Genomic DNA, 24,647 nt, shown 5'->3' with positions numbered 1-24,647 from the left:
CATCATGCATATGTTCCTATGTCCCATCTGTTGTTGGCGCTCCCTCCTCTTCACACTCGTGACAGCGCCCCTCTAAATCGTGCGCTCGGGGCGGTGGCCCCCCTCGCACCCCCCACGCTACGCCACTGTGTATGAGTGTGAACACTAACAGCCCTATTTAACAAAGCAACCAATTGGGATTCACTGCGGTTTTCACTAAAGGCAACAAGGCCCTTCACTTTACAAGGTACTTTTCACTCTGCAAGGGAATTTTCCCTAAGCTCAGTAAATGTGGCGGAGTTTCACTTTGCAAAGAATAGCCAATCACATGCAAGGAAAAAAGCCCACCTTTCTAAATACAAATGGCTCCTCATTGTAAACGGGATTCAGGCCGTTGTTCATGACCATCCGTGTCTTGAACTCCTTCCGGATGGTGTCTGTCGGCAGTCCATACATGTCCACCTCAACGTAGGTCCCCGTTTTTTTGTCCGATAGAAACTGTCCGGATATAACCTGCAGAAACATATCAAAGACAGATATATAGTTCACCCGACTCTCAGGATGACACTCCATACCTTGGCTGTATTTAACCGCTTAAGGACCGAGTCTCCTTTTGAGATTTGCTGTTTACAAGTTAACATAATTTTTTTTGCTAGAATATTACTTAGAACCCCCAAACGTTATATAGTTTTTTTTCAGACACCCTAGAGAATAAAATGGAGGCTGCTGAAATACTTTCTGTCACACTGTTTTTGAGCAGCGGTCTTAAAAAAATCCTTTTTTTTAATAAAAAAATAAGACAACAGTAAAGTTAGCCCAATTTTTTTTTTATATAGTGAAGGATAATGTTACGCCGAGTAAATTGATACCCAACATGTCACGCTTCAAAATTGCGCCCACTCGTGGAATGGCGACAAACTTTTACCCTTAAAAATCTCCATAGGCGACGTTTAAAAATTTGAGTTACAGAGTAGGTCTAGGGCTAGAATGATTGCTCTCGCTCTAACGATCGCGGCGATACCTCATATGTGTGGTTTGTATGCGCGCGAGCTAGTCGAAACGAGGTGCTTTAATTTTCTTTTTATATTTTTCATTATTTATTTGACTTTTTTTTTGACACTGTCTTTTTGAAAAAATTATTTGGGTCACTTTTGTTCCGATTACAAGAATGCAAACATCCCTTGAAATATAAAAAAACATGACAGGTCCTCTTAAATATGAGATCTGCTGTTAGAAACCATGGGGCCCCATACAGCCAACCCGACAGCCCCCCCCCCCTCCTACAAATAAGCACAGTTTACTATGCTTCAGTTATAAATTACCACAGTAAGGGATTGGTACCGATCACTCATTGTGTTTATTCAGGAAAGGGAGGGGCTTGTAAATGTGACATATTTACCAGACCCTTCCCTGCTCTCCATCCTGTAGGCTTATATTTTGGGCTTGAAGCTGCTGGTGGAAAGGAGAGGAGAAGCCCGCAGCACTGTGAGGGTGGGGGAGGGTGATCGGTGCAGCTGGGGGGCAATTACTGGAACAAATCCCCTGTATGCCTCTCTCTGCAGCAGCTGAAATCCGGCAGAAGGGAGAGGCGAATAAGCCAGCTTTCAGCTGCTGCAGAGAGCCATACAGGGGAAAGGAGAAGAGAAGCCAACAGCACTGCAAGGGTGGGGGCACACAGGGGGGCCTGGGCAGCAGGGGGAAACATATGGTGCATAGAGAGGGTGATCGGTGCAGCTGGGGGGAAATTACTAGAACAAATCCCCTGTATGCCTCTCTCTGCAGCAGCTGAAATCCGGCAGAAGGGAGAGGAGAAGAAGCCAGCTTTCAGCTGCTGCAGAAAGCCATACAGGGGAAAGGAGAGGAGAAGCCGGCAGCACTGTGAGGATGGGGGCACACAGGGGGGCCTGGGCAGCAGGATGAAACGTATGGTGCACAGAGAGGGTGATCGGTGCAGCTGGGGGGCAATTACTGGAACAAATCCCCTATATGACTCTCTCTGCAGCAGCTGAAATCCGGCAGAAGGGAGAGGAGAAGAAGCCAGCTCTCAGCTGCTGCAGAGAGCCATACAGGGGAAAGGAGAGGAGAAGCCGGAAGCACTGTGAGGATGGGGGCACACAGGGGGGCCTGGGCAGCAGGATGAAACGTATGGTGCACAGAGAGGGTGATCGGTGCAGCTGGGGGGCAATTACTGGAACAAATCCCCTATATGACTCTCTCTGCAGCAGCTGAAATCCGGCAGAAGGGAGAGGAGAAGAAGCCAGCTTTCAGCTGCTGCAGAAAGCCATACAGGGGAAAGGAGAGGAGAATCCGGAAGCACTGTGAGGATGGTGGCACACAGGGGGGCCTGGGCAGCAGGGGGAAACGTATGGTGCACAGAGAGGGTGATCGGAGCAGCTGGGGGGCAATTACTGGAACAAATCCCCTGTATGCCTCTCTCTGCAGCAGCTGAAAGCCAGCAGAAGGGAGAGGAGAAGAAGAAGAAGCAAGCTTTCAGCTGCTGCAGAGAGTCATACCGGGGATCGGTTCCAGAACTCCCCTCCCCCCCTGCTGTGCCAATCACCCTCCCTGCCCACATCTGATTCACCCAGCTGCCTAGGCCCCCCTGCTGGCCTGGGCCCCATACAGAAGGACAGGTGGTACCCCCCTATTCACAGCCTTGCTAAGAGCAGATAGATTCCAGGAAATAAATGCTACATGAATCAATCTGCCCTTACTCAAGATGGCCAAGGCTAGAAATGCACACATCCACACAATAGAGGTGGCAGGGGCTCTGCAGAATACGCTGCTCAGTGCTGCCGTCCACTGGCTGCAGCTGCAGATCAAATGGAAAATATCCAACATTCCAATTCAACAATTCTCCATAGATGGATCCAAATTTGGACAATCCCTGCTGAACTGGCCACATTGATCCATCTATGGGCAGCCTTAGATAACGCCATTCTAAGGATACCTGAACAGAGCAGGTGGCCGCAATCACTCCATCCACAGGGGTCTCCGAGAACGGGTCAAATGTTCTGTCAGGACGGCGCATGAAGTCTGGCTTAAGGAGGAAACTAGAGGAAGCAGAAACACGACATTGACATTTTAGATTTATAATCTTTGTACTTATATATTTGAAACATTTAATCCTGAAGCCTCATCTACATGTATTTCAGGGCAATATTCAAATCAACGAAGGAGCAATTGTGGCCAGTAAAAGGGCTGCCCTATAAATCCAGTTCCACATTTAAACACTGGGTTCCTCATTAGGAGTGAGGTTGGGTTCAGTCGAAACCTGGACGTTATCATTATTGGACCAAATAGTGGCGGGTTGGAGATTCTCCTCACCCAACTGCAGGCATACATAGCATGGAGGGGATACTCGTGATATCATAGACCTTATATGGCTTGACATTGATCTAAATTGGTCATCTGCCCATTTCAGGTTCTTGCTCATTACATCATTGACCAAATATGGCCTAACGACATTGACTTATGAGAAAGCATAGGTTTGGTCTGAACCCAGAAGTTGGCTATCATTACTACGCCAACAAGCTATGGGTGGGAGATTCCCCACAGCAAAACTCCATGTAGACAAAAGATGGTGGGATACTCATGACATCATAGACCTTATATGGCCAAATGGCCATATTGAGGCAATGACACTGACCTAATGTGGCCATAATAGGTCAATGCTCATAGCATTATTGATCTAATATGGCCGTATGGCCATGTTAGGTCAATGACATTGACTTAGAGCAGTGGTCTCCAAACTTCTGCCCGAGGGCCGGATGCGGCCCTTTGCTTGCCTTTATCCGGCCCTTGGGGCACTATGTCTCCCACTGATACGAGACACTATTCTGCCATCTGACACCGACAATGAAGCACCATTTCTCCCACTGACACAACTAATAGAGCACTATTCCGTCCTATGATACCAGCAATGGGGCACTATTCCTCTCCCCTAATACCCGATGTTTACTAACAATGATGCCAGGAAAATTTCCACTCCCACTGGCCAAAGTCCGGCCCTCCAAGAGTCTGAAGGACAATAAACCGGCCCTTTGTTTAGAATGTTTGGAGACCCCTGACTTAGAGGGCATGCATGTGGTCGGAACCTAGAAGTTGTCTGTCATTACTGCACCAATGAGCTGTGGGTTGGAGATTCCCCACCTCACAGTTTCATGTATAGAAAGGATTAGGGGGATACTAATGACATCATAGACCTTATATAGCCACATGGTCATATTAGGCCAATGATACTGATCTAGTATGACAACATGTCCATATTAGGTTATTGCTCATCACATCATAGACCTGATATGACCTTAAGGTCATATTTGGTCAATGACATTGACTTAGAGAGCATGCATGTGGTCGGAACCTAGAAGTTGTCTGTCATTACTGCACCAATGAGCTGTGGGTTGGAGATTCTCCACCTCACAGTTGCATGCATAGAAAGGTCTAGGGGGATACTAATAACATCATAGACCTTATATAGCCACATGGTCATATTAGGCCAATGATACTGATCTAGTATGACAACATGTCCATATTAGGTTATTGCTCATCACATCATAGACCTGATATGACCTTAAGGTCATATTTGGTTAATGACATTGACTTAGAGAGCATGCATGTGGTCGGAACCTAGAAGTTGGCTGTCATTACTGCACCAATGAGCTGTGGGTTGGAGATTCTCCACCTCACAGTTGCATGTACATAAAGGTGGGGGATATTCATGACATCATAGACCAGGGGTCTCCAAACTGTGGCCCGAGGGCCAGATGTGGCCCTTTGCTAGCCTTTATGCGGCCCTTGGGGCACTATTCCTCCAACTGATATGAGGCACTATTCCTTCCACTGACACCAACAAGGGGGGCACAATTCCTTCTACTGATAGCAATAAAGGAATACTATTCCTCCTACTGATGGGGGCCCTACGCCTCCTTCTACTGACCAACAACCCTGAGGTCATATTTATTGTCACTGGTGCTGGGTCCGGGACATTTTCTGCCCCCGCTGGCCACAATCCGGCCCTCCTAAAGTCTGAAGGACAATAAACTGGCCCTTTGTTTGAAAAGTTTGGAGACCCCTGTCATAGACCTTATATAGCCACATGGTCATATTAGGCCAATGATACTGATCTAGTATGACAACATGTCCATATTAGGTTATTGCTCATCACATCATTGACCTGATATGACCTTAAGGTCATATTTGGTCAGTGACATTGACTTAGGAATTGCCATGGTTTTGGTCTGAACCCAGGTGTTGGCTGTAATTACTACTCCAATAAGCTGTGGATGGGAGATTCCCCACCTCACAGTTGCATGTATAGAAAGGATTAGGGGGATACTAATGACATCGTAGACCTTATATAGCCACATGGCCATATTAGGCCAATGACACTGATCTAATATAGGTGTGTTTCCATATTAGGTTATTGCTCGTTACATCATTGATCTAATATGGCCTTAAGGCCATGTTTGGTCATTGACCTACGAATGGGCTTAGGTTTGGTCTGCAACCAGAAGTTGGCTGTAATTACCAAGCCGATTAGCTGTGAGTGGGAGGGTACCTACCTCAGAGCTTAATGTAGACAAAGAACGTGGAAGACACTCATGACATCATAGACCTTAAATGGCCATGTTAGGACAATGATACTGACCTAATTGGGTCATTTGTCCAAATTAGGTCAATAATCTCAAAAGTATTCCTGTCCCTTTTTGTATACATGCAGTTGCAAGCTGGAAATCTCCCACCCGAAACTCATTGGCACAACAATCACATCCAACTTCCAGGTTTGGATTAACACATTTTTGGACCGAATCCAAGTTCATCACTATTCTGCATCTGCTAAAAACATTCATGAACAGATGTCATACGCAAAAAGACAAAAAAGCCAGCTCAACGAGTACTGCTTACCCACAAGATCCGTTGTATTCATATTTGCCTTGGTTCAGCTGCATAGCTAAATCTGTCAGAAGACAAAATGAATTGAAAAATTTGCTACAGGGTTCAAATGCAGCTTTATTTAACAAATACAGGGAGTAGACAATACGATAACCTGGAATTCCCCAACTTTTATCCAATTGGGTGCATCAGCTCCTTGCACTGAATTTCTGGGGACTGTAATGGGTGCGGACACTGGCCAATGTTTGGGTGCACCAACAGACCCCATCATGTACCCCCACGAATTGTCATACAAAGAGTAACAATTCAGAGCAGAGGCAGGTTAGGAGATAGATGAGGCCAAAATAAAATATCAAAACTACATTGTAATTGGTTTGCCTTTGGCTGGGAAGGTATTTTTGTGAATGTTTGTAAAAATAAATGCTCAAATTATACTGATCAGGTTTCTTTGTTCATGTTCAGCGCTCACCCCCTCCCCTCCGCTGCACTGCCAAACCTAACTTGTGGGTATGTAGGCTTGATCCAACATTCCCCATATAACAACTATCCCCTGCTCTGTGCATGTGGGGGGGGGGAGCAGGGTGGGGTAGGTTTTGAGCCTAAGCCTAGGCAAATACACACTTTTAGGAAGTCTGAATTTGCGAAAAACTATTTTTTTAGGTTCTGCCAGTGCAATGATGAGGGTACTTAACCCTTTTGTTGTCACCAACGTATGTCACGTAACACACTCATGGCTACTACGACAGCTGGGAGTGCATGTAAATCTGAAAGGGCGACTGTTAGGTGGAAGCGTTTGGGCAGCTTTTCAGCCAATGGCTTTTATGGACCTTCAGTAATGTTAACATCTCCCACCATGAACATCTCCGTCATATTTCTTGGCCTCTGCTGTCCCACCTGTAGGCCCAGGACACTCCTAACCAGGGCTTTTTTCAGCTGGAACTTGGTGGAACTAAGTTCCACCACCTTTGACTCAGGCCTTCTGCTCCCTACTCACCACTGTCACATGTCCGGCTTCTCTGTTTACAAGTGACAGCTTGTCAAGCTCACAAGCATTCGCCAGCCGTCACAAATTATCCCTGTATTTTGTTTAATATATATATTTTCTTTGATTATCAGCTCCATCTAATGGCCATAATGCGCGATTTTCCTGATTGAGGTATTTCAGCAAAACATAGCAGTATGGGCACTAGATGGAACAGGGGCTCATAGGAAATGAGTATGCTCCTCTGTCTAATGGTAAACGCGACATTTTCCTAAAATATCTCAGGAATACACCACCGCTTTATGGCCACTAGATGGAGTTGACAATCATAGGAAATAAGCAATATGACCACTAGATGGAGCTGACAATCATAGGGAAAAGGCTATAGGGACACTACATGGAGCTGGCAAACATAAGAAATAAGCAATATTGCCACTAGATGGAGCTGACAATCATAGGAAAAAGCGATAGGGCCACTAGATGGAGCTGGCAATAATAGGAAATAAACAATATGGCCACAAGATGAAGCTGACGATCATAGGAAATTAGCAATATGGTCAACTAGATATAGCTGCAAATCATAGGAAATAAGCAATATGGCCAACTAGATTGAGTTGCAGAATATAGGAAATATATATGCTCCATACCTTCATCTAGTGGCCAAAATACAGTATTTTCCTGAAATACCTCTTTAAAAAAAAAAAATTATGGCCAATAGATGGAGCTGACGATCATAGGAAATAAACAATATGGCCACTAGAAGCAGTTGCAGGGCATATAAAATATGTATGCTCCTCATCTCCATCTAGTGGCCAAAATGCAGTATTTTTCTTAAATACCTCAGTGAGAAAAAATACTACGTTATGGCCACTAAATAGAGCTGGCGATCATAAGAAATAAGCAATATGGTCACTAGATAGAGCCGACGACCATAGGAAATAAGCAATATGGCCACTAGATGGAGCTAACGATCATGGAAATGAGCAATATGGCCACTAGATGGAGCCGATGATCATAGGAAATAAGCAATATGGCCACTAGATGGAGCTGACGATCATGGAAATGAGCAATATGGCCACTAGATGGAGCCGACGATCATAGGAAATAAGCAATATGGCCACTAGATGGAGCTGACGATCATAGGAAATAAGCAATATGGCCACTAGATGGAGCCGACGATCATAGGAAATAAGCAATATGGCCACTAGATGAAGCTGACGATCATAGGAAATAAGGAATTTGGCCACTAGATGGAGCCGACGATCATAGGAAATAAGCAATATGGCCACTAGATGGAGCTGACGATCATAGCAAATAAGCAATATGGCCATTACATGGAGCTGATGATCATAGGAAATAAGCAATATGGCCAATAGATGGAGCTGATAATCATAGGAAATAAGCAACATGGTCACTAGATGGAGCGGAAGATCATGGGAAATAAGCAATATGGCCATTACATGGAGCTGACGATCATAGGAAATAAGCAACATGGTCACTAGATGGAGCGGACGATCATGGGAAATAAGCAATATGGCCAATAGATGGAGCTGACGATCATAGGAAATAAGCAATATGGCCACTAGCTGGCGGTAAGGAGCACACTAATTTCCTATAATCTGCAGCTCCATCTAGTGGCCAAAATGCAGTATTTTTCAGAAATACCTCAACCAGAAAAAATACAACATTATGGCCACTAGATGGAGCTGCGGACCATATAAAAAAAAAACGCTGCTCTTCACTTTCATCTAGTGGCCAAAATGTGTTATTTTTTGCATTTACACTCTCAGGGGCAGATCCACGTACATCGGCGCATTAATCCGCTGGGCGTAGCGTATCTAAGATACACTACGCCGCCATAACTTTTTTTTTTCGAATCCTCAAAGAATTTGCGCCGTAAGTTACGGCGGCGTAGTGTATCTTTGGCGGCGTAAGGGCGCGGAATTCAAATGGATGTGATGGGGGCGTGTTTTATGTAAATACATCGTGACCCGACGTAAACAACGTTTTTTTTTAACGGCGCATGCGCCATCCGTGGGGGTATCCCAGTGCGCATGCTCGAAAATAAACCGGAACAAGCCAATGCTCTGACGGTGACGTCATTCTACGCAAATCCCTTTTCGTTAACGACTTAAGCAAACGACGTAAAAAATTCAAAATTAGACGTGGGAACGATGGCCATACTTAACATTGAGTACACCTCATACTAGCAGGGAGTAACTATACGCCGGAAAAAGCCGAACGCAAACGATGTAAAAAAATGCGCCGGCCGGACGTACGTTCGTGGATCACCGTAACTAGCTAATTTGCATACTCGACGCGGAATTCGACGGAAATGACACCTAGCGGCTGGCGGAAAAAATGCACCTACGATCCGACGGCATACTAAGACGTACGCCTGTCGGATCGAGCCCAGATGCAGTCGTATCTTGTTTTGATACGACGCGGGAAATTTAAAATGACGCGGCGTATCAATAGATACGCCAGCGTAATTCGTTTGTGGATCTGCCCCTCAGTCTGCAGAGACCATAGCACGTGAACATTCGATTTTGCCCCATGTACAAATGCATAGAGACATTGCGGGGATTATTTACGACCGCTGTGCGAATGCTGAGACAATCGCACAATTATTTTTTTTTTATAAACAGGCCCCTTTATGTTAGTTTCAAACATGGGAGTTACAAATGGTAAAAAAGATGGAAAGATGGAAAAACATCGAAAAATTTGAATAATGGGAGGAGCTTTACAAATAATGGGAGGAGCGTTAGCTGGCACTTAAGGTGGCATTAACCCTCTGCAGATCTTTATTGAATCTCTGGCACGGTGTCGGTTTGGGGACCTCCATGGGTGAAAATGGCAGATAATAATACAATGAATAGATTTCACCCTGCGCCGTGCGTGTTAATGCCGGCTCATCGGTAAAGTTACCAATTAAAATGCAGCGCACACAGCTCGTCTATTTATAACCAGGCCCCTCGCTCATCGACTCTTTCTCATTTGTCAGTAAACATCTTAATATCATTTAGCCGCGTTCCAGTTTCTGGATGGAATGCCAGAGGCGGCTCGGCGGCATCTGTTCGCCAAGTTAGCGAGCGCGCAAGGCTTTCTTGGCATTCGGCTTGACTGGCCGTTGCAGCCTTACCTGGGGTCTGATAGTTCAGGGAGACCATCTGGCAGCCGGCGTTCCAGAAAATCTGCGGCATGTAATTACTGGAATCCACTCGCCCCCCCTTGGGGTAGATCCGACTCATCTGACGTTTGTTGTAGCTGGGCGCCGGGTTCAGGAATGATAACGAGAAACACACACACACACATATATATATATACAGATCTATGGTCTACACTCATCAAAGGATGTATATAAAGGTGCAAGGAGCCCAATGGGCGCCTCTACGTGAAATAAAAAATGTAGGGTTTTGGCATTTTGAAGCGCTCAGCCTGCCCGGAGCTGTTTCACTTTGCCTGCTGCTGTTGGAATTAGAAATCAAAGCCAATCGGGTTTGATTAACCATTTGGCTGGCTAAAGACCAGGCCACGTCTTGCGATTCGGCACTGCGTCGCTTTAACTGACAATTGCGTGGTCGTGCGACGTGGCTCCCAAACAAAATTGGCGTCCTTTTTTTCCCACAAATAGAGCTTTCTTTTGGTGGTATTTGATCACCTCTGCGGTTTTTATTTTTTGCGCTATAAACAAAAATAGAGCGACAATTTTGAAAAAAAATGCAATATTTTTTACATTTTGCTATAATAAATATCCCCCAAAAATATATACATTTTTTTTCCTCAGTTTAGGCCGATACGTATTCTTCTACATATTTTTGGTAAAAAAATCGCAATAAGCGTTTATCGAACGGTTTGCGCCAAATTTATAGCGTTTACAAAATAGGGGATAGTTTTATTGCATTTTTATTCATTTTTTTTTCTGCTATGCCAAAGGGGACATTGTGGTGTAAAAGGGAGGCCTGTAATGTAAAAGGGGGCACTGTGGTATAAAGGGGGACTGCGATGGTAAAGGGGGCATTGTAATATAAAGTGGGGGACTATGATGTAAAAGGGGACATTGTTGGGCAAAGGGGAGGATTGCGATGTTAAAAGGGGGGCACTGTGATATAAAGGGTGGGGGGACTGTGATGTAAAAGGGGATGCTGTAATATAAAAGGGGGGGGGGGGACTAGGATGTGCATTGTTGTGTAAAGAAGGGAACTGCAATGTAAAAGAGTGGGGCCTGCTACATAAAAGGGGACATTGTGGTGTAAAGGGGAGGACTGTGATGTTAAAGGGGGGGGGGCTGTGATGTAAAACGGGGCTCTGTAATATAAAGTGGGGGACTAGAATGTAAAAAGGGACATTGTGGTGTAAGGGGGAACTGCAATGTAAAAGAGTGGGGCCTGCTATATAAAAGGGGACATTGTGGTGTTAAAGGGGGTGTTGTGGTGTAAAGGGGGGGGGGATTGCAATGTAAAAGGGGGCACTCTGCTGTAAGGGGGGGGGGTTGTGATATAAAGGGGGGACTGTGATGTAAAAGGGGATGCTGTAATATAAAGAAGGGGACTAGGATGTGAAAGGGAGCGTTGTTGTGGAAAGAAGGGACTGCCATGTAATAGGGTGGGGTCTGCTATGTAAAAGAGAACATTGTGGTGTAAAGGGGAGGCGTGTTATTTTAAGGGTGGGAGGGGGGGGGGGATGTGATGTAAAATGGGTTACTGTGGTATAAAGGAGGGAGGACTGTGATGTTAAAGGGGGCGCTGTAATATAAAGTGGGAGAATATGATGTAAAAAGGGATAATGTTGGGTAAAGGGGGACTGCAATATAAAAGGGTGGGGCCTGATATGTAAAAAGGGACATTGTGGTGTAAAGGGAAGGATTGTGATGTTAAAGGGGCTCTATAATATAAAGTGGGGGACTATGATGTAAAAAGGGACCATTGTGGTGTGAAGAGGTGGACTGTGATGTTAGGGGGGGGGGGGATTTTAAAGGGGGCGCTGTAATATAAAGTGGGGGATTATGATGTAAAAGGGGATATTGTTGGGTAAAGGGGGGGACTGTGATGTAAAAGGGTGGGGTCTGAAATGTAAAAGGGGACATTGTGGTGTAAAGAGGGGGACTGTGATGTTAAAAGGGGCTCTTTAATATAAAGTGGGGGACTTTGTGGTGTAAAGGGGGAGGACTGATGATACTGATGGAAAGAGGAACATGAGATTCGGACCTCTGCTGGAAGAAAATTTCACTGGCCGGACCTCTCTGTATTTTAATTTAATACCCCCTTGCTGTATAGACACACCTGTAATGTTTGTTTCACTTTTAGATTGTAAGCTCTTGTGAATAGGGCCCTCTTACCATTCTTGTCTTGAATTGTGTTGTAACTTTATTGTCTGGGAAACTGTTGGCACTATATACTATAATAATAATAATAGTAATAATAATAATAATAGTAATAGTAATAATAATAGTAATAATAATAATAATAATAATAATAATAATAATAATAATAATAGTAATAATAATAATAATAATAATAATAGTAATAGTAATAATAAAAATAGTAATTATAATATAGATAAACCACAAAGGATACTTTACAAACTCAATGGCATGCGTCTTCAAATACCCCAATCCAACCGATTCGTTAAAAGAAGACATGTTGTAATGAATATTCTTCTCTGAAAGAGAAAACGTCATTGTTTTATAGTAACATTTACAGTAACCACACAATCACCTATTCCTAAATTTGCAGATTATTCTTCCTTTCTCTGACTCTGTCATCATCTCTCTAATATTCAGCAGCAGAACAGCTCCCTCTTGTGGATATATTGTTGGTAGCAGACCAACCATGTATCTTCTCTGTATTTATTTATCATAGCAGTGGTTCTCAATCTGTCTAGTGCCGTGACCCCCTTGATAAAATTTCCCAAGTTGTGGGGACCCCTAACAGTAAAATTATTTTCGTAATGTGCGTTTTCAGCACCCAAGGCAAGACAAGTAATTTGCGCTCCTAACCCACAGACATTTAGCGCTTCCCGAGTCCCTTCCACTATTAAAACCCCTTATGGTACATTTTTAGGATGTACCACTCACTCTCTTGGTTCTCCTTTCTTTCCCATTAATCCCTCTCTATCCTAATTTCTTGTTTTTTACCCCCATCCCTCTCTCTTGCGGTCTTTCTTGTTCTTTCTCGGAGACCCCTTCCACACTGAGGAGTTTTTCAGGTTGTTTAGCGCTAAAAATAGCGCCTGCAAAACTCCCGTCCTGCAGTCTCAATGTGAAAGCCCGAGGGCTTCCACACTGAGGTGACGCGCTGGCGGGACCGCTCCAAAATTCCTGCTAGCCGCATCTTTGGAGCGGTGAGAGGAGCTGTGTGTTTACTGCTCCTTGCCATTGAAAGCAATGGGAAACCGCGGCAATACCAACGGCAATGCGCCTCTGCAGAGGCGCATTGCGGGCGGTATTAACCCTTTTTCGCCCGCTAGTGGGGGGTTAATACCGCACCGCTAGCGGCCGAATACACCGCAATTCTGACAGTATAGCGCCGCTAAAAATAGCGGCGCTATACCGCCAACCCCACCTCCCACCCCAGTGTGAAAGGGGCTTTATTCTTGCTCTCCCTTTTTCTTTGTTCTTCTCCCTCTTTTCCTCTCCCTTTCATGTATTACTTTTTTTTTCCCTCTTACTCCTTGGTGGGGGGGGGGGGGGGGGGGGGGTTTGTTGGGATCAGTGGCAATGTTGGGCGGGGAGTTCTGATCAGCCAACTTAGGTGACCTTGATCAAGGTCTTCTGCTGATCTGAGAACTGTAGTGAGGACTTTTAATGGCAACTCTAATCACAGGTAGTGTTACTCACTGTGTCTCTGGCTTTGTGGTGTCTCGTAGCAGTGACACCTATGCCAAACTTAGGAGATAGGGTCTCCTTCAGCCCCTCCCACTTCACATTTCTCACCAGTCAGCTGGCCTCTAGTCTCTGCCCCCCAGCCATGTGGTGAACTGAATGGGCGGCTGCAAAGAGGCTGAGTGGGCAGCCACGGGCTCCAGGGAAAAGCCCTGCTGGGCTGCTACAGGGTCCAAGGACAGCCTTGCTGGGCAGCCGCGAAAGGGCTGAGAGAGCGGTGCAGGCTTTAGGAACAGCCTAGGATTTGGTGACCCCTGGTAAATCATCATTCGACCCCCAGGTTGAGAACCGCTGTATTATAGGCTTACCTTTAAAAAAAGACTATACAACCACTTTAAATTACCAACTGAAAGTGCAACACTCAAAACCCTAAACTGTAAGCTACCCTTGAAGAACTAAAATATCCATTTACCTTAAAGTGTTACTAAACCCACAACAGTAAAGTCAGTCTGTAGATGCAGTAATGCAGAGATCCCCAAACTTCCTAAACAAAGAGCCAGTTTGCTGCCTTTCAGACATTAGGGGGGCTGGAATGTGGCCAGTGGGAGTAGAAAATGTCCCGTCATCAATGCTAGTCCACAATGTCTCAGGTTTGGTGGTCAGTAGGATTAAAAATGTGTTCAGTAGGAGGAGGAATAGCGCCACACCATTGGTATTAGTGGCAGGAACAGTGCACCAACATTGGTGTCAGCAGGAGGAATTATAGCTTGTGATTGGTGTTAGTAGAGGGAATAGTGCCTCAAGGGCTGGACAAGGGGGCCACAGTTTGTAGACCACTGCAGTAAAGCATGCTTGTTATACTCTGATCCTCCCCTTCCTTTACTGTCCCCAATCCATCTGCTGATAAAACAGAGCCTTGGGAGCACTATGCACATCATAGGTGTGCGCAGCCTATTGCATTAGGGTGTGCACCCCAAAGTTCCAACACATATGCGTTTGACATATTTACCGGCCTCTTCCCCACTCTCCATCCTGAAACAATGGGAGGAAGGGGGAGCCAGGGAGCACAAAGGGGGACCCGGGCAACAGAAAGATGAGGAACAGTGACAGGAGTGGTGGCGGTGGTGGTATATATTGGTACCGATTCCCCTGTATTTTCCTCCTGTGTCAGCTGAATGTCGACAAGAGGGAGAGGAGGAGAAGCCTACTTTCAGCTGCTGCAGGTGGAAAATACAGTTCGGTTCCACTAAATTCCACCCTGACGCTTTCCCTGTCCAGTTTCTGAGGGTCGACAAGGAAGGATTGCGGTTTACCTGTCACCTGCTCGCCATTGACGGGTTGCCAACCCCAGGATTAGGGTGTGCCCCTTGCACATGCCTATGCTGCACATGCTCAGTTTGGTGTGTATTGTTAGAGAGTTTTTTTTCTTTTGGAGGGTACATGTGATTAGCACAGGGCCAATCAGCACTGTCCAGAGGGTCAGGAGTCATGCAGCTTCATAGGACAGTCAGAGTAGAATGAAAACTCCTCCTACAAGCTTTAACCAGACACTGATAGAAGTCACAAGACTGCTGACTACTGCTAATGAGAATAGTTGTTTAGCAGTTTATATATAGTGTACACCTATCACACAATATACTAAATGTTCACATTAGTATGGAGTGACTCACCTTCTGCCACTTTAAAGCTCTGGAATTTTACTGGCTGGGCGTAGTTGATCATCGCTGACAGAAACGGATGTATATTGGTTGTGGCTCCTACATATTTATAGTTGGCCATCCACGCTTGTTCATCATCCACAGTTTCTTGGCCCTAAAAAGATAACAATATATACAATGTTAGAAATGATTGTATTAAATCTAGGTTTCTAGGACTGGTGCATAATTTCCACCAGCCACCCCCTTACATGGCCCAACCATATCTAATCCACGGGGAAGACATGTGCAATTCGTTTAGTTCTGAATTAGTTTTTTACCGAATTTCAATAAATTTGTTTTTTACAGAATTTCAATAAATTCGTTAATTTGAAAATATCCGAATTAACGAAAACCCCTTTGACGAATTTTTACGAACATTCATAAATAACAGCCTCAGTCTAACTCCATCCATTCACGCCCCCCAACATGTTTCACCCCGCCCACGATGAGCCACAAACCGCACACAGGGCAATCCTGTGCATCAAGGAGGTAATAGCAGCCTCAGTCTAATTCAGTTCTGACCACGCCCACAACAACTTTCAACCCGCTCACAAGGAGCCACAAGGAGTGTGCCAAACAATCCCATGCATCAAGGAGGTAATAACATCCTCACTCTGTTCTGGTCACTCCCCCAACCTTTCACCCCACCCACAATGAGCCACAAGCCGCACGCCGAGCAATCCTGTGCATCAAGGAGGTAATAACAGCCTCAGTTTAACTCCATCCCTGTTATGCCCACAACACATTTCACCCCGCCCATGATGAGCCACAAGCTGCACACTGAGCAACCCTGTGCACCAAGGAGGTAATAGCAGCCCCAGTCTAACTCCGTCCTGGCCACGCCCACAACACTTTTCACCCCCACCCATGAGCCACAAGCCGCACACTGAGCAACCCTGTGCATCAAAGAGGTAATAACATCCTCACTCTGTTCTGGCCACTCCCCCAACCTATCACCCCACCCACAAAGAGCCACAAGCCGCACACTTAGCAATCCCGAGCATCAAGGAGGTAATAGCAGCCTCAATCTAACTCCATCCTAGCCAAGCCCCCAACATGTTTCACCCCCGCCCACAATGAGCCACAAGCCGCACACTGGGCAATCCCGTGCATCAACGAGGTAAAAACATCCTCACTCTGTTCTGGCCACTCCCCCAACCTATCGCCTCACCCACAAAGAGCCACAAGCCGCACACTGAGCAATCCGGTGCATCAAGGAGGTAATAGCAGCCTCAGTGTAACTCCATCCTAGCCACACCCCCAACATGTTTCACCCCCCCGCCCACAATGAGCCACAAGCTGCACACTGGGCAATCCTGTGCATCAAGGAGGTAATAGCAGCTTCTGTGTATTTCTGTCCCGACCACGCCCACAACACCTTTCACCCTGCCCACAATAAGCCACAAGCCGCACACGGAGCAATCCCATACATCAAGAAGGAAATAGCAGCCTCAGTCTAACGCCATCCCAGCCACGCCCCCAACATGTTTCACCCCCGCCCACAATGAGCCACAAGCCGCACACTGAGCAATCCCATGCATCAAGGAGGTAATAACATCCTCACTCTGTTCTGGCCACTCCCCCAAAACCTTTTACCACATCCACAATGAGCCACAAGCCGCACTCCGAGCAATCCCATGCATCAAGGAGGTAATAACAGCCTCAGTTAAACTCAATCCCGGTTATGCCCAAACATATTTCTCCCTGCCCATGATGAGCCACAAGCCGCACACTGAGCAATCCCGAGCATCAAGGAGGTAATAGCAGCCTCAGACTAATTCTGTCCTGGCCACGCCCACAACACCTTTCGTCCCGCCCACAATGAGCCGCTAGCTGCACACCGAGCAATCCTCTGCATCAAGGAAGTAATAGCAGCCTCAGTCTAACTCCGTCCTTTCACCTTTCACCCCGCCCACTGTAAGCCACCAGCCACATGCAGAACAATCCCATGCATCAAGGAGGTAATAGCAGCTTCAGTCTATCCCGGCCACAACGCATTTCGGCCCAGAGGGGCGAAACGAATCGGAGCGTGGCAAAGGATGGAGTTAAACTGAGGCTGCTATTCCCTTTTTGATGCATGGGATTGCTCAGTTTTTGGCTTTGCTTTTCGGACATTACAAGTAGTTTAGAGGGACTCCTCACCTAGTCTGCACCCTGGATGGAATCCACCACACAGGGCTGTGTAAGCTGGAGAGGAAATCTAAGATTTTGCTTAGGTTTACACCCCCGGAAGGGCCACACATAAGAGAAATCTAAAAAGATTATTCCAAGTTGTGTTGACCCAGAACTGAGCAGACACCACCAGTTAGGAGGTCCATCAGCAACCGCCTAAGGAGCCCCTATGACCCACTGAAAGAACTCCAGGGTTTTACAGAATCTGGTGGAGAATGGCTGCTTGACACACCAAAACAGAGTTTCTATATATGAATATGGATCTGCACCATAAACGATCGTTCATAACGCATGCTTACTACAAAAACATTTACAAAACATCAAAGGAGCCAACTTCACATTCATGGAAACCAAGAAAGTACTCTCTCCTCAATGGGACACAGAGGGCAAGAAAAATCCAGACAGAGGTTTTACAATTCCACAACTCGAACCCAAAAAATGGTTTAGCTTAAGATAGACTTTGGACATTACGGGAATGAGATTATTCAAAAGGAACACGCAGAGTCACAGTCATCAATACACAGTGGCGTAGCGTGGGGGGTGCAAGGGGGCCCACCGCCCCAGGCGCAAAATTTAGAGGGGCGCTGTCATGAGTGTGGAGAGGGGGGAGCGCCAACAACAGAAGGGACATAGGAACATATGCATGATGTCACCACTCCAGGCTTTAACAGTCATTATCAAGCACGCTCTCCTCCCTACAGCCACCGCTGTCTCACACAGTGGATCATGTGACCAGACTGGAGCTAGCTGAAAATAGGTAAGTCCATGGTTCAGGGGGGTGCAAATTACTTGCCTCGCCCCAGGCACTGACAACCTACGCTACGCCACTGTCAATACACACACAGTGGCGGTGTGTCCATAAAGGGCGCAGGAGCGCCGCCTCCTCTCTCCTGGCACCGCTCTTTTACCATAGATAGATTCATGCATTGCATGAATCTATCTATGGTCGCTGCTGACACCCCCTATTCAGGAGTCCAGCTCCATTCTGGGTGCCGGGCACCTGAATTACAGCGGCGGGGGTGTTTTTTGGAAGCGCCTGCGGCTCTAATAGGCACCATGCTGGGCGTTCGCTGTTCACTCAGCTGTGTGTTAGCAAAATGAAGGAATTAGCTTTGCTAACACTGAATCCGCCTCTCAGACAATCAGGTTGCCGGGTCTGTTACCGGTCACCCGACTGGCTGAAACGTCAGGCGCTGTGATTGGATGCCTGAGAGAGGACAGAAGAAGACATGGAGGATGTGCAGGAGACGGCCGCTGACCCGCTCCGAGACAGGTAAGTGCAGGCAGCATCTGATGGGGCACAGTAGCAGCAAATGACGGGCACACTGGAAGCATCTGATGGGGCACAGTAGCAGCAAATGATGGGCACACTGGAAGAATCTGATGGGACAAAGTAGCAGCAAATGATAGGCACACTGGAAGAATCTGATGGGACAAAGTAGCAGCAAATGATAGGCACACTGGAAGCATCTGATGGGACACAGTAGCAGCAAATAATGGGCACACTGGAAGCATCTGATGGGACACAGTAGCAGCAAATAATGGGCACACTGGAAGCATCTGATGGGACAAAGTAGCAGCAAATGATAGGCACACTGGAAGCATCTGATGGGACACAGTAGCAGCAAATGATGGGCACACTGGAAGCATCTGATGGGACGCAGTAGCAGCAAATGATGGGCACACTGGAAGCATCTGATGGGATACAGTAGCAGCAAATGATGGGACACAGTAGCAGCAAATGATGGGCACACTGGAAGCATCTGATGGGGCACAGTAGCAGCAAATGATGGGACACAGTAGCAGCAAATGATGGGCACACTGGAAGAATCTAATGGGACACAGTAGCAGCAAATGATGGGCACACTGGAAGCATCTGATGGGGCACACTGGCAGCATCTGATGGGACACAGTAGCAGCAAATGATGGGCACACTGGAAGCATCTGATGGGGCACAGTAGCGGCAATTGATGGGCACATTGTCAGCAATTGATGGGTACAGTAGCTCCGTTTGGCACAGTGGCTGCGTTTGATGGGCATAGTGGCTGCAATTGATGTTTTTTTTTTTTCAGTTTGTTTCCGCCCCCCCCCAAAAATTTTGAGCACCAGCCGCCACTGTCCACACATATCAGATGCTGGACATCATGCCAACAACCAATAAACTGAAACTCTTGTATATGTATACCCAACTGGAAAAAACAATTAAGGCCTCGTACACACGACCGAACATGTCCGCTGAAACTGGTCCGCGGACCAGTTTCCGCGGACATGTCCGACTGTGTGTAGGGCCTAGCGGACAGTTTTCCGGCCTAGCGGACAGGTTTCCAGCGGACAAAAGTTTCTTAGCATGCTAAGAAACTTGTCCGCTGGAAAGATGTCCGTCGGACATGTCCGATGGTTAGTACCACTCATCGGACATGTCCGCTGGTTATGACGTATAACCAGCGGCCAGAAATCCCGCGCATGCGTCTAATTGATTCGACGCATGCGTGGAAGCATTGCACTTCCGGGTTTGAGGACGTCGGTGTCGTCTACGTCACCGCGTTCTCTGTCCGCGGGGATTTTGGTCTGATGGTGTGTACACACATCAGACCAAAATCTCCCAGCAGACATGTCCGATGAAAACGGTCCGCGGACCGTTTTCATCGGACATGTCTGATCGTGTGTACGGGGCCTTAGAAGTCCTAAATAGCTTGTATCCCATAGGCAGGGGCACAACGACCCATCTTACTTCTGACCTCTCTACCGATGTATGGAGATCTCTATCAGGTATGAATGGGAACAATATGGGTATCTCAGGTGCTATAACTCTATCTTCATACATGGCTTCTCCCATTCTCTATCTATCCATTGGTATAAATTCATAATGCATTATACATTTTGTATACAAAAGAAATAGTTATTGAGTTGTCACCTTTTTATTATTGTTTTCTGGTTCAGAGTCTTCCACAACCTAAAAAATGAAACAGACGTCATTTCAGATACATAAAAGGCGTCACTATGGGCTGCACCAGCCTGAGAAGCTCCCGGATTTTCTCCGATAACAGGACTGGCTCCATCGCTGTGTACCGGTACAGCCAAAGGTAACCATAAATACAGACACATGGCAAATTCTTTTCCCTCCTACTCCAGGGAGCGGGATCTTCTAATTCCTCAACTGACATTTTAATTTGGCTATATATTACAGGGGTCTTCAAAAAATCTCTGCACTTTTATATATATAATAGAGTTAAAAAAAGTGTGGAAACTTTTCAGGGCTGCCATCAGGGGGGCACAGGCATTACACCTTAAAGGGCCCAGCCGGACCCCCTCCCATTTTTTTTGTTATTCATTTTTTTTGCATTACACCTGTAAGGGGCCCGATGGTCTCCAGGCCCCATCTTTTTTATTTTTTAGTATTATTATTATTTCTATTTATTTATTTTTTGCATTACACCTGTAAGGGGCCCAATGGTCCCCAGGGCCCCTTACAGGCCCTGCCGGCCCCCCTCCCGTTTTTTTTTTTATTATTTTTTTATTTTTTTGCATTACACCTGTAAGGGGCCCGATGGTCCCCAGGCCCCATCTTTTTTATTTTTTAGTATTATTATTATTATTTATTTATTTTTTTGCATTACACCTGTAAGGGGCCCAATGGTCCCCAGGGCCCCTTACAGGCCCGGCCGGCCCCCCTCCCGTTTTTTTTTATTATTTTGCATTACATCTGTAAGGGGCCCGATGGTCCCCAGGCCCTAACTTTTTTTTATTATTATTTATTTATTTTTTGCATTACACCTGTAAGGGGCCCAATGATCCCCAGGGCCTCTTACAGGCCGGCCCCCCCTCCCGTTTTTTTTTTTATTATTTTTTTTTTTTTTGCATTACACCTGTAAGGGGCCCGATTGTCTCCAGGCCCCACCTTTTTTTTTTATATTTTTATATTATTTTTTTGCATTACACCTGTAAGGGGTCCAATAGTCCCCAGGGCCCCTTACAGGCCCGGCCCCCCTCCCGTTTTTTTTTTTATTATTTAAATTTTTTTTGCATTACACCTGTAAGGGGCCCGATGGTCCCCAGGCCCCATCTTTTTTATTTTTTAGTACACGCTTATTATATCGCATCAGGAAAGACCAGATTACACTTGTTATTTTTCATCAGCACTCCCTCCCCCCCTGGTTCTCTGCTCCAGGGGGGCCCTAGCCTAAAGCTGTGTAAGGGGCCCCCAAAATTTGTGATGGCCGCCCTGAAACTTTTTGAAGAACCCTTGTATATACAGTATACTGTGTGGTGTACCGAAAGTAATGCAGAAAGAGGGCAGAACTTTTTTATTGACTTCCATAGGTTGTTCAGATTTCACATGTTGATAAGAGTAACCCTTCTTCTATAGTAATAATAATTCTTTTTTTTCATTGCAGGTAGATAATGGATTCCCAGCAGAAGCAACGTGCCGTCATTGCGTTCTTGATGAAGGAGGGGTGCAAGTTGTCCGATATCCACAGAAGACTACAGAATGTCTATGGAGAGGACACCATTGACAAGAGCAATGTCTCCTCATTGGTGACTCAATGATGTTATCTCCATAGACACCTTTGTGTATTTATATATACTGTATATACAGTGTGTACATAAATATATATATATATGTATATACACAGTATAAATAATACAGTATGGCCCGGATTCACATACATCGGCGCAAATTTATGCCGCCGTAGCGTATCTGTTTTACGCTACGCCGGCACAGCGCAGAGAGGCAAGAACTGGATTCACAAAACCAGTTCTGCCAAATTTGAGCTGGGTTTCTTAGGCGTAAGTCGTCGTAAGTGGAAGTGGGCGTGAGCCATGCTAATGAGGCGTGACCCCATGCAAATGATGGGCCAAGCGCCAGATAGATACGAATAACGAACGGCGCATGCGCCGTCCTGTGGACGCATCCCAGTGCGCATGCCCATAATCACGTTGGAACGAATGCCTAAGATACGACGGATCACTGCCTACGGCGTGAACGTAACCTACGCCCAGCCAGACACACGTCCAACGTAAAATACGCCGGCTTGTGTTCCCTGGTGCAGCCCTTTGCATGTCTGCTGCTGGGTTGCACCTCCTTTATGGGGAATAACTTTACGCCGGACGTACAACTTACGCGCACCTCGCGTAGCCTGCGTCGGGCGCACGTACGTTCGTGAATCGCCGTATTTCCCTCATTTGCATGTTTGAATGGCTAATCAATGGGAGCGGCACCATGCACCCAGCCTAAATGTGCGCCCACCCTACGCCGGCGTAAGCCTGGATTTAGGCGCATATCTGTTTGTGGGTCTGGCACGCAGATACGACGGCGCACATTTGCACTTACGTCGGCGTAACTTGTTATACGTTGGCATAAGTGCTTTGTGAATCTGGGCCTGAATGTTTATTTACCATAGCCAAACATTTATGGACCTCTAACCATCACCCTTATAAGAGCTTGTGGAACATTCCATTCCAAAACCATGAGTAGTAATATTATGAAGTTGCTCCTCAACCTTCCTTGGTGGCTTTAACAACCTCCAATATTCTGGGATTGAATTTGACAAGAGTGTTCCCATTCAGCCAAAAGGGCGTTTGTGAAGTTGGGTACTGACGTTGGATGAGAAGACTTGGCTGGCAATCAGTATTCCAATTCTTCCCAAAGGTGTTCAGTAGGGTTGAGCTCAGGGCTCTTTACTTGAGTTCCTTCACACCAAACACATTGATCATGGCCAGGGGCACAATCTTCTTCGTAACAATGACCATAGATGCCAACATGGCTGTAATGGGGCCTGGGGTAGGAGGGGGACCAATAGGGAAGCTGTTAAGGAAAATTAACTGTGATATTTGAAGTTTAGAAGGGCTGAAGTCAGACCTCAAGATCCTCCTAGTCCAAGATCCCCCTCTAAGAACCATGGGCCAGATTCTGGTAGAAGTGCGGCGGCGTAACGTAGATACGTTACACCGCCGCAAGTTTTCATCGCAAGTGCCTGATTCACAAAGCACTTGCGATGAAAACTACGCCGGTGGCCTCCGGCGTAAGCCCGCGTAATTTAAATGGGCGTGTGCCATTTAAATTAGGCGCGCTCCCGCGCCGGACCTACTGCGCATGCTCGTATTCGTAACTCCCGCCGTGCTTTGCGCACCGTGACGTCATTTTTTCGAACGGCGACGCGTGTAGCGTACTTCCGTATTCCCGGACGTCTTACACAAAAGACGTTATTTTTAAAATTTCGACGCGGGAACGACGGCCATACTTTATACAGCAATACGTTTGCTGCGTAAAGTTAAGGCACCAAAAATGACGACTAACTTTGCGACGGGAAACTAGACTAGCGGCGACGTAGCGAACGCGAAAATCCGTCGGGAATTGCCGTAACTCCTAATTTGCATACCCGACGCTGGTTTACGACGCAAACTCCCCCCAGCGGCGGCCGCGGTACTGCATCCTAAGATCCGACAGTGTAAAACAATTACACCTGTCGGATCTTAGGGATATCTATGCGTAACTGATTCTATGAATCAGTCGCATAGATAGAAACAGAGATACGACGGCGTATCAGGAGATACGCCGTCGTATCTCTTTGGTGAATCTGGTCCCATTTACTTATCTGTCTTAGCAGTGTGAATTTCTTGTCCTCTGAACTTCTACTAGAGACTAAAATGTTTGTCTGGGCCAAGCTGGCCAAAACTATTTAAAGTCAAAGTAAACCTTGAGTTAGGCTTTAACAGTAAAAACGCCAGACCTCCATAATGTGGTCCACATACTTTTTGGCTATACAGTGGAACCTCGGATTGCGAGTAACGCGGTTAACGAGCGTTTCGCAATACGAGCACTGTATTTAAAAAAATCCTAACTCGGTTTGAGAGTGTTGTCTCACAAAACGAGCAGGATTCAAGCCAAAGCGGTGTGCAGTACCACGTTTGGCCTGAAGTGGGGGGGGCCGAACCGGAAAGACCGAAATCGGAAATGCTTGAAAAGACTCGAAAATACTCAGTTCCCGAGGTTTGCGTGGGTCAGCCGAGCTTCCCTCTGGTCTTTCCGTGTGTTTTTGAGGCTCTCCGGCGCCCCCCCACCTCTGGCCACATGCAGTATTGCATGCCATTGAAGTCA

General features: G+C 46.4%; 1 protein-coding gene across 4 annotated transcripts in view; it reads right to left on the bottom strand.

The window, feature by feature from the left end:
• PLCB4 (phospholipase C beta 4) overlaps window positions 1–24,647 on the bottom strand; it is a 477,241-nt gene that overhangs the window by 80,089 nt on the left and 372,505 nt on the right. For all 4 annotated transcript variants that reach the window (XM_040351702.1, XM_040351705.1, XM_040351703.1 and 1 more), the window contains 7 exons: window positions 20,463–20,501; window positions 15,350–15,491; window positions 12,433–12,517; window positions 9,999–10,123; window positions 5,887–5,938; window positions 2,930–3,032; window positions 328–492 (listed from right to left, as the gene is read on the bottom strand). In XM_040351702.1, the coding sequence (XP_040207636.1) occupies window positions 328–492; window positions 2,930–3,032; window positions 5,887–5,938; window positions 9,999–10,123; window positions 12,433–12,517; window positions 15,350–15,491; window positions 20,463–20,501 (711 nt within the window). The remainder of the gene's footprint in view (window positions 1–327; window positions 493–2,929; window positions 3,033–5,886; window positions 5,939–9,998; window positions 10,124–12,432; window positions 12,518–15,349; window positions 15,492–20,462; window positions 20,502–24,647) is intronic.

Source organism: Rana temporaria, chromosome 4 (genome assembly GCF_905171775.1).
Source record: "Rana temporaria chromosome 4, aRanTem1.1, whole genome shotgun sequence".
Taxonomy (NCBI): Eukaryota; Metazoa; Chordata; class Amphibia; order Anura; family Ranidae; genus Rana; species Rana temporaria.
Note: the sequence above shows the minus strand (reverse complement) of the source record. Positions and strands in the feature narration are given on the sequence as shown.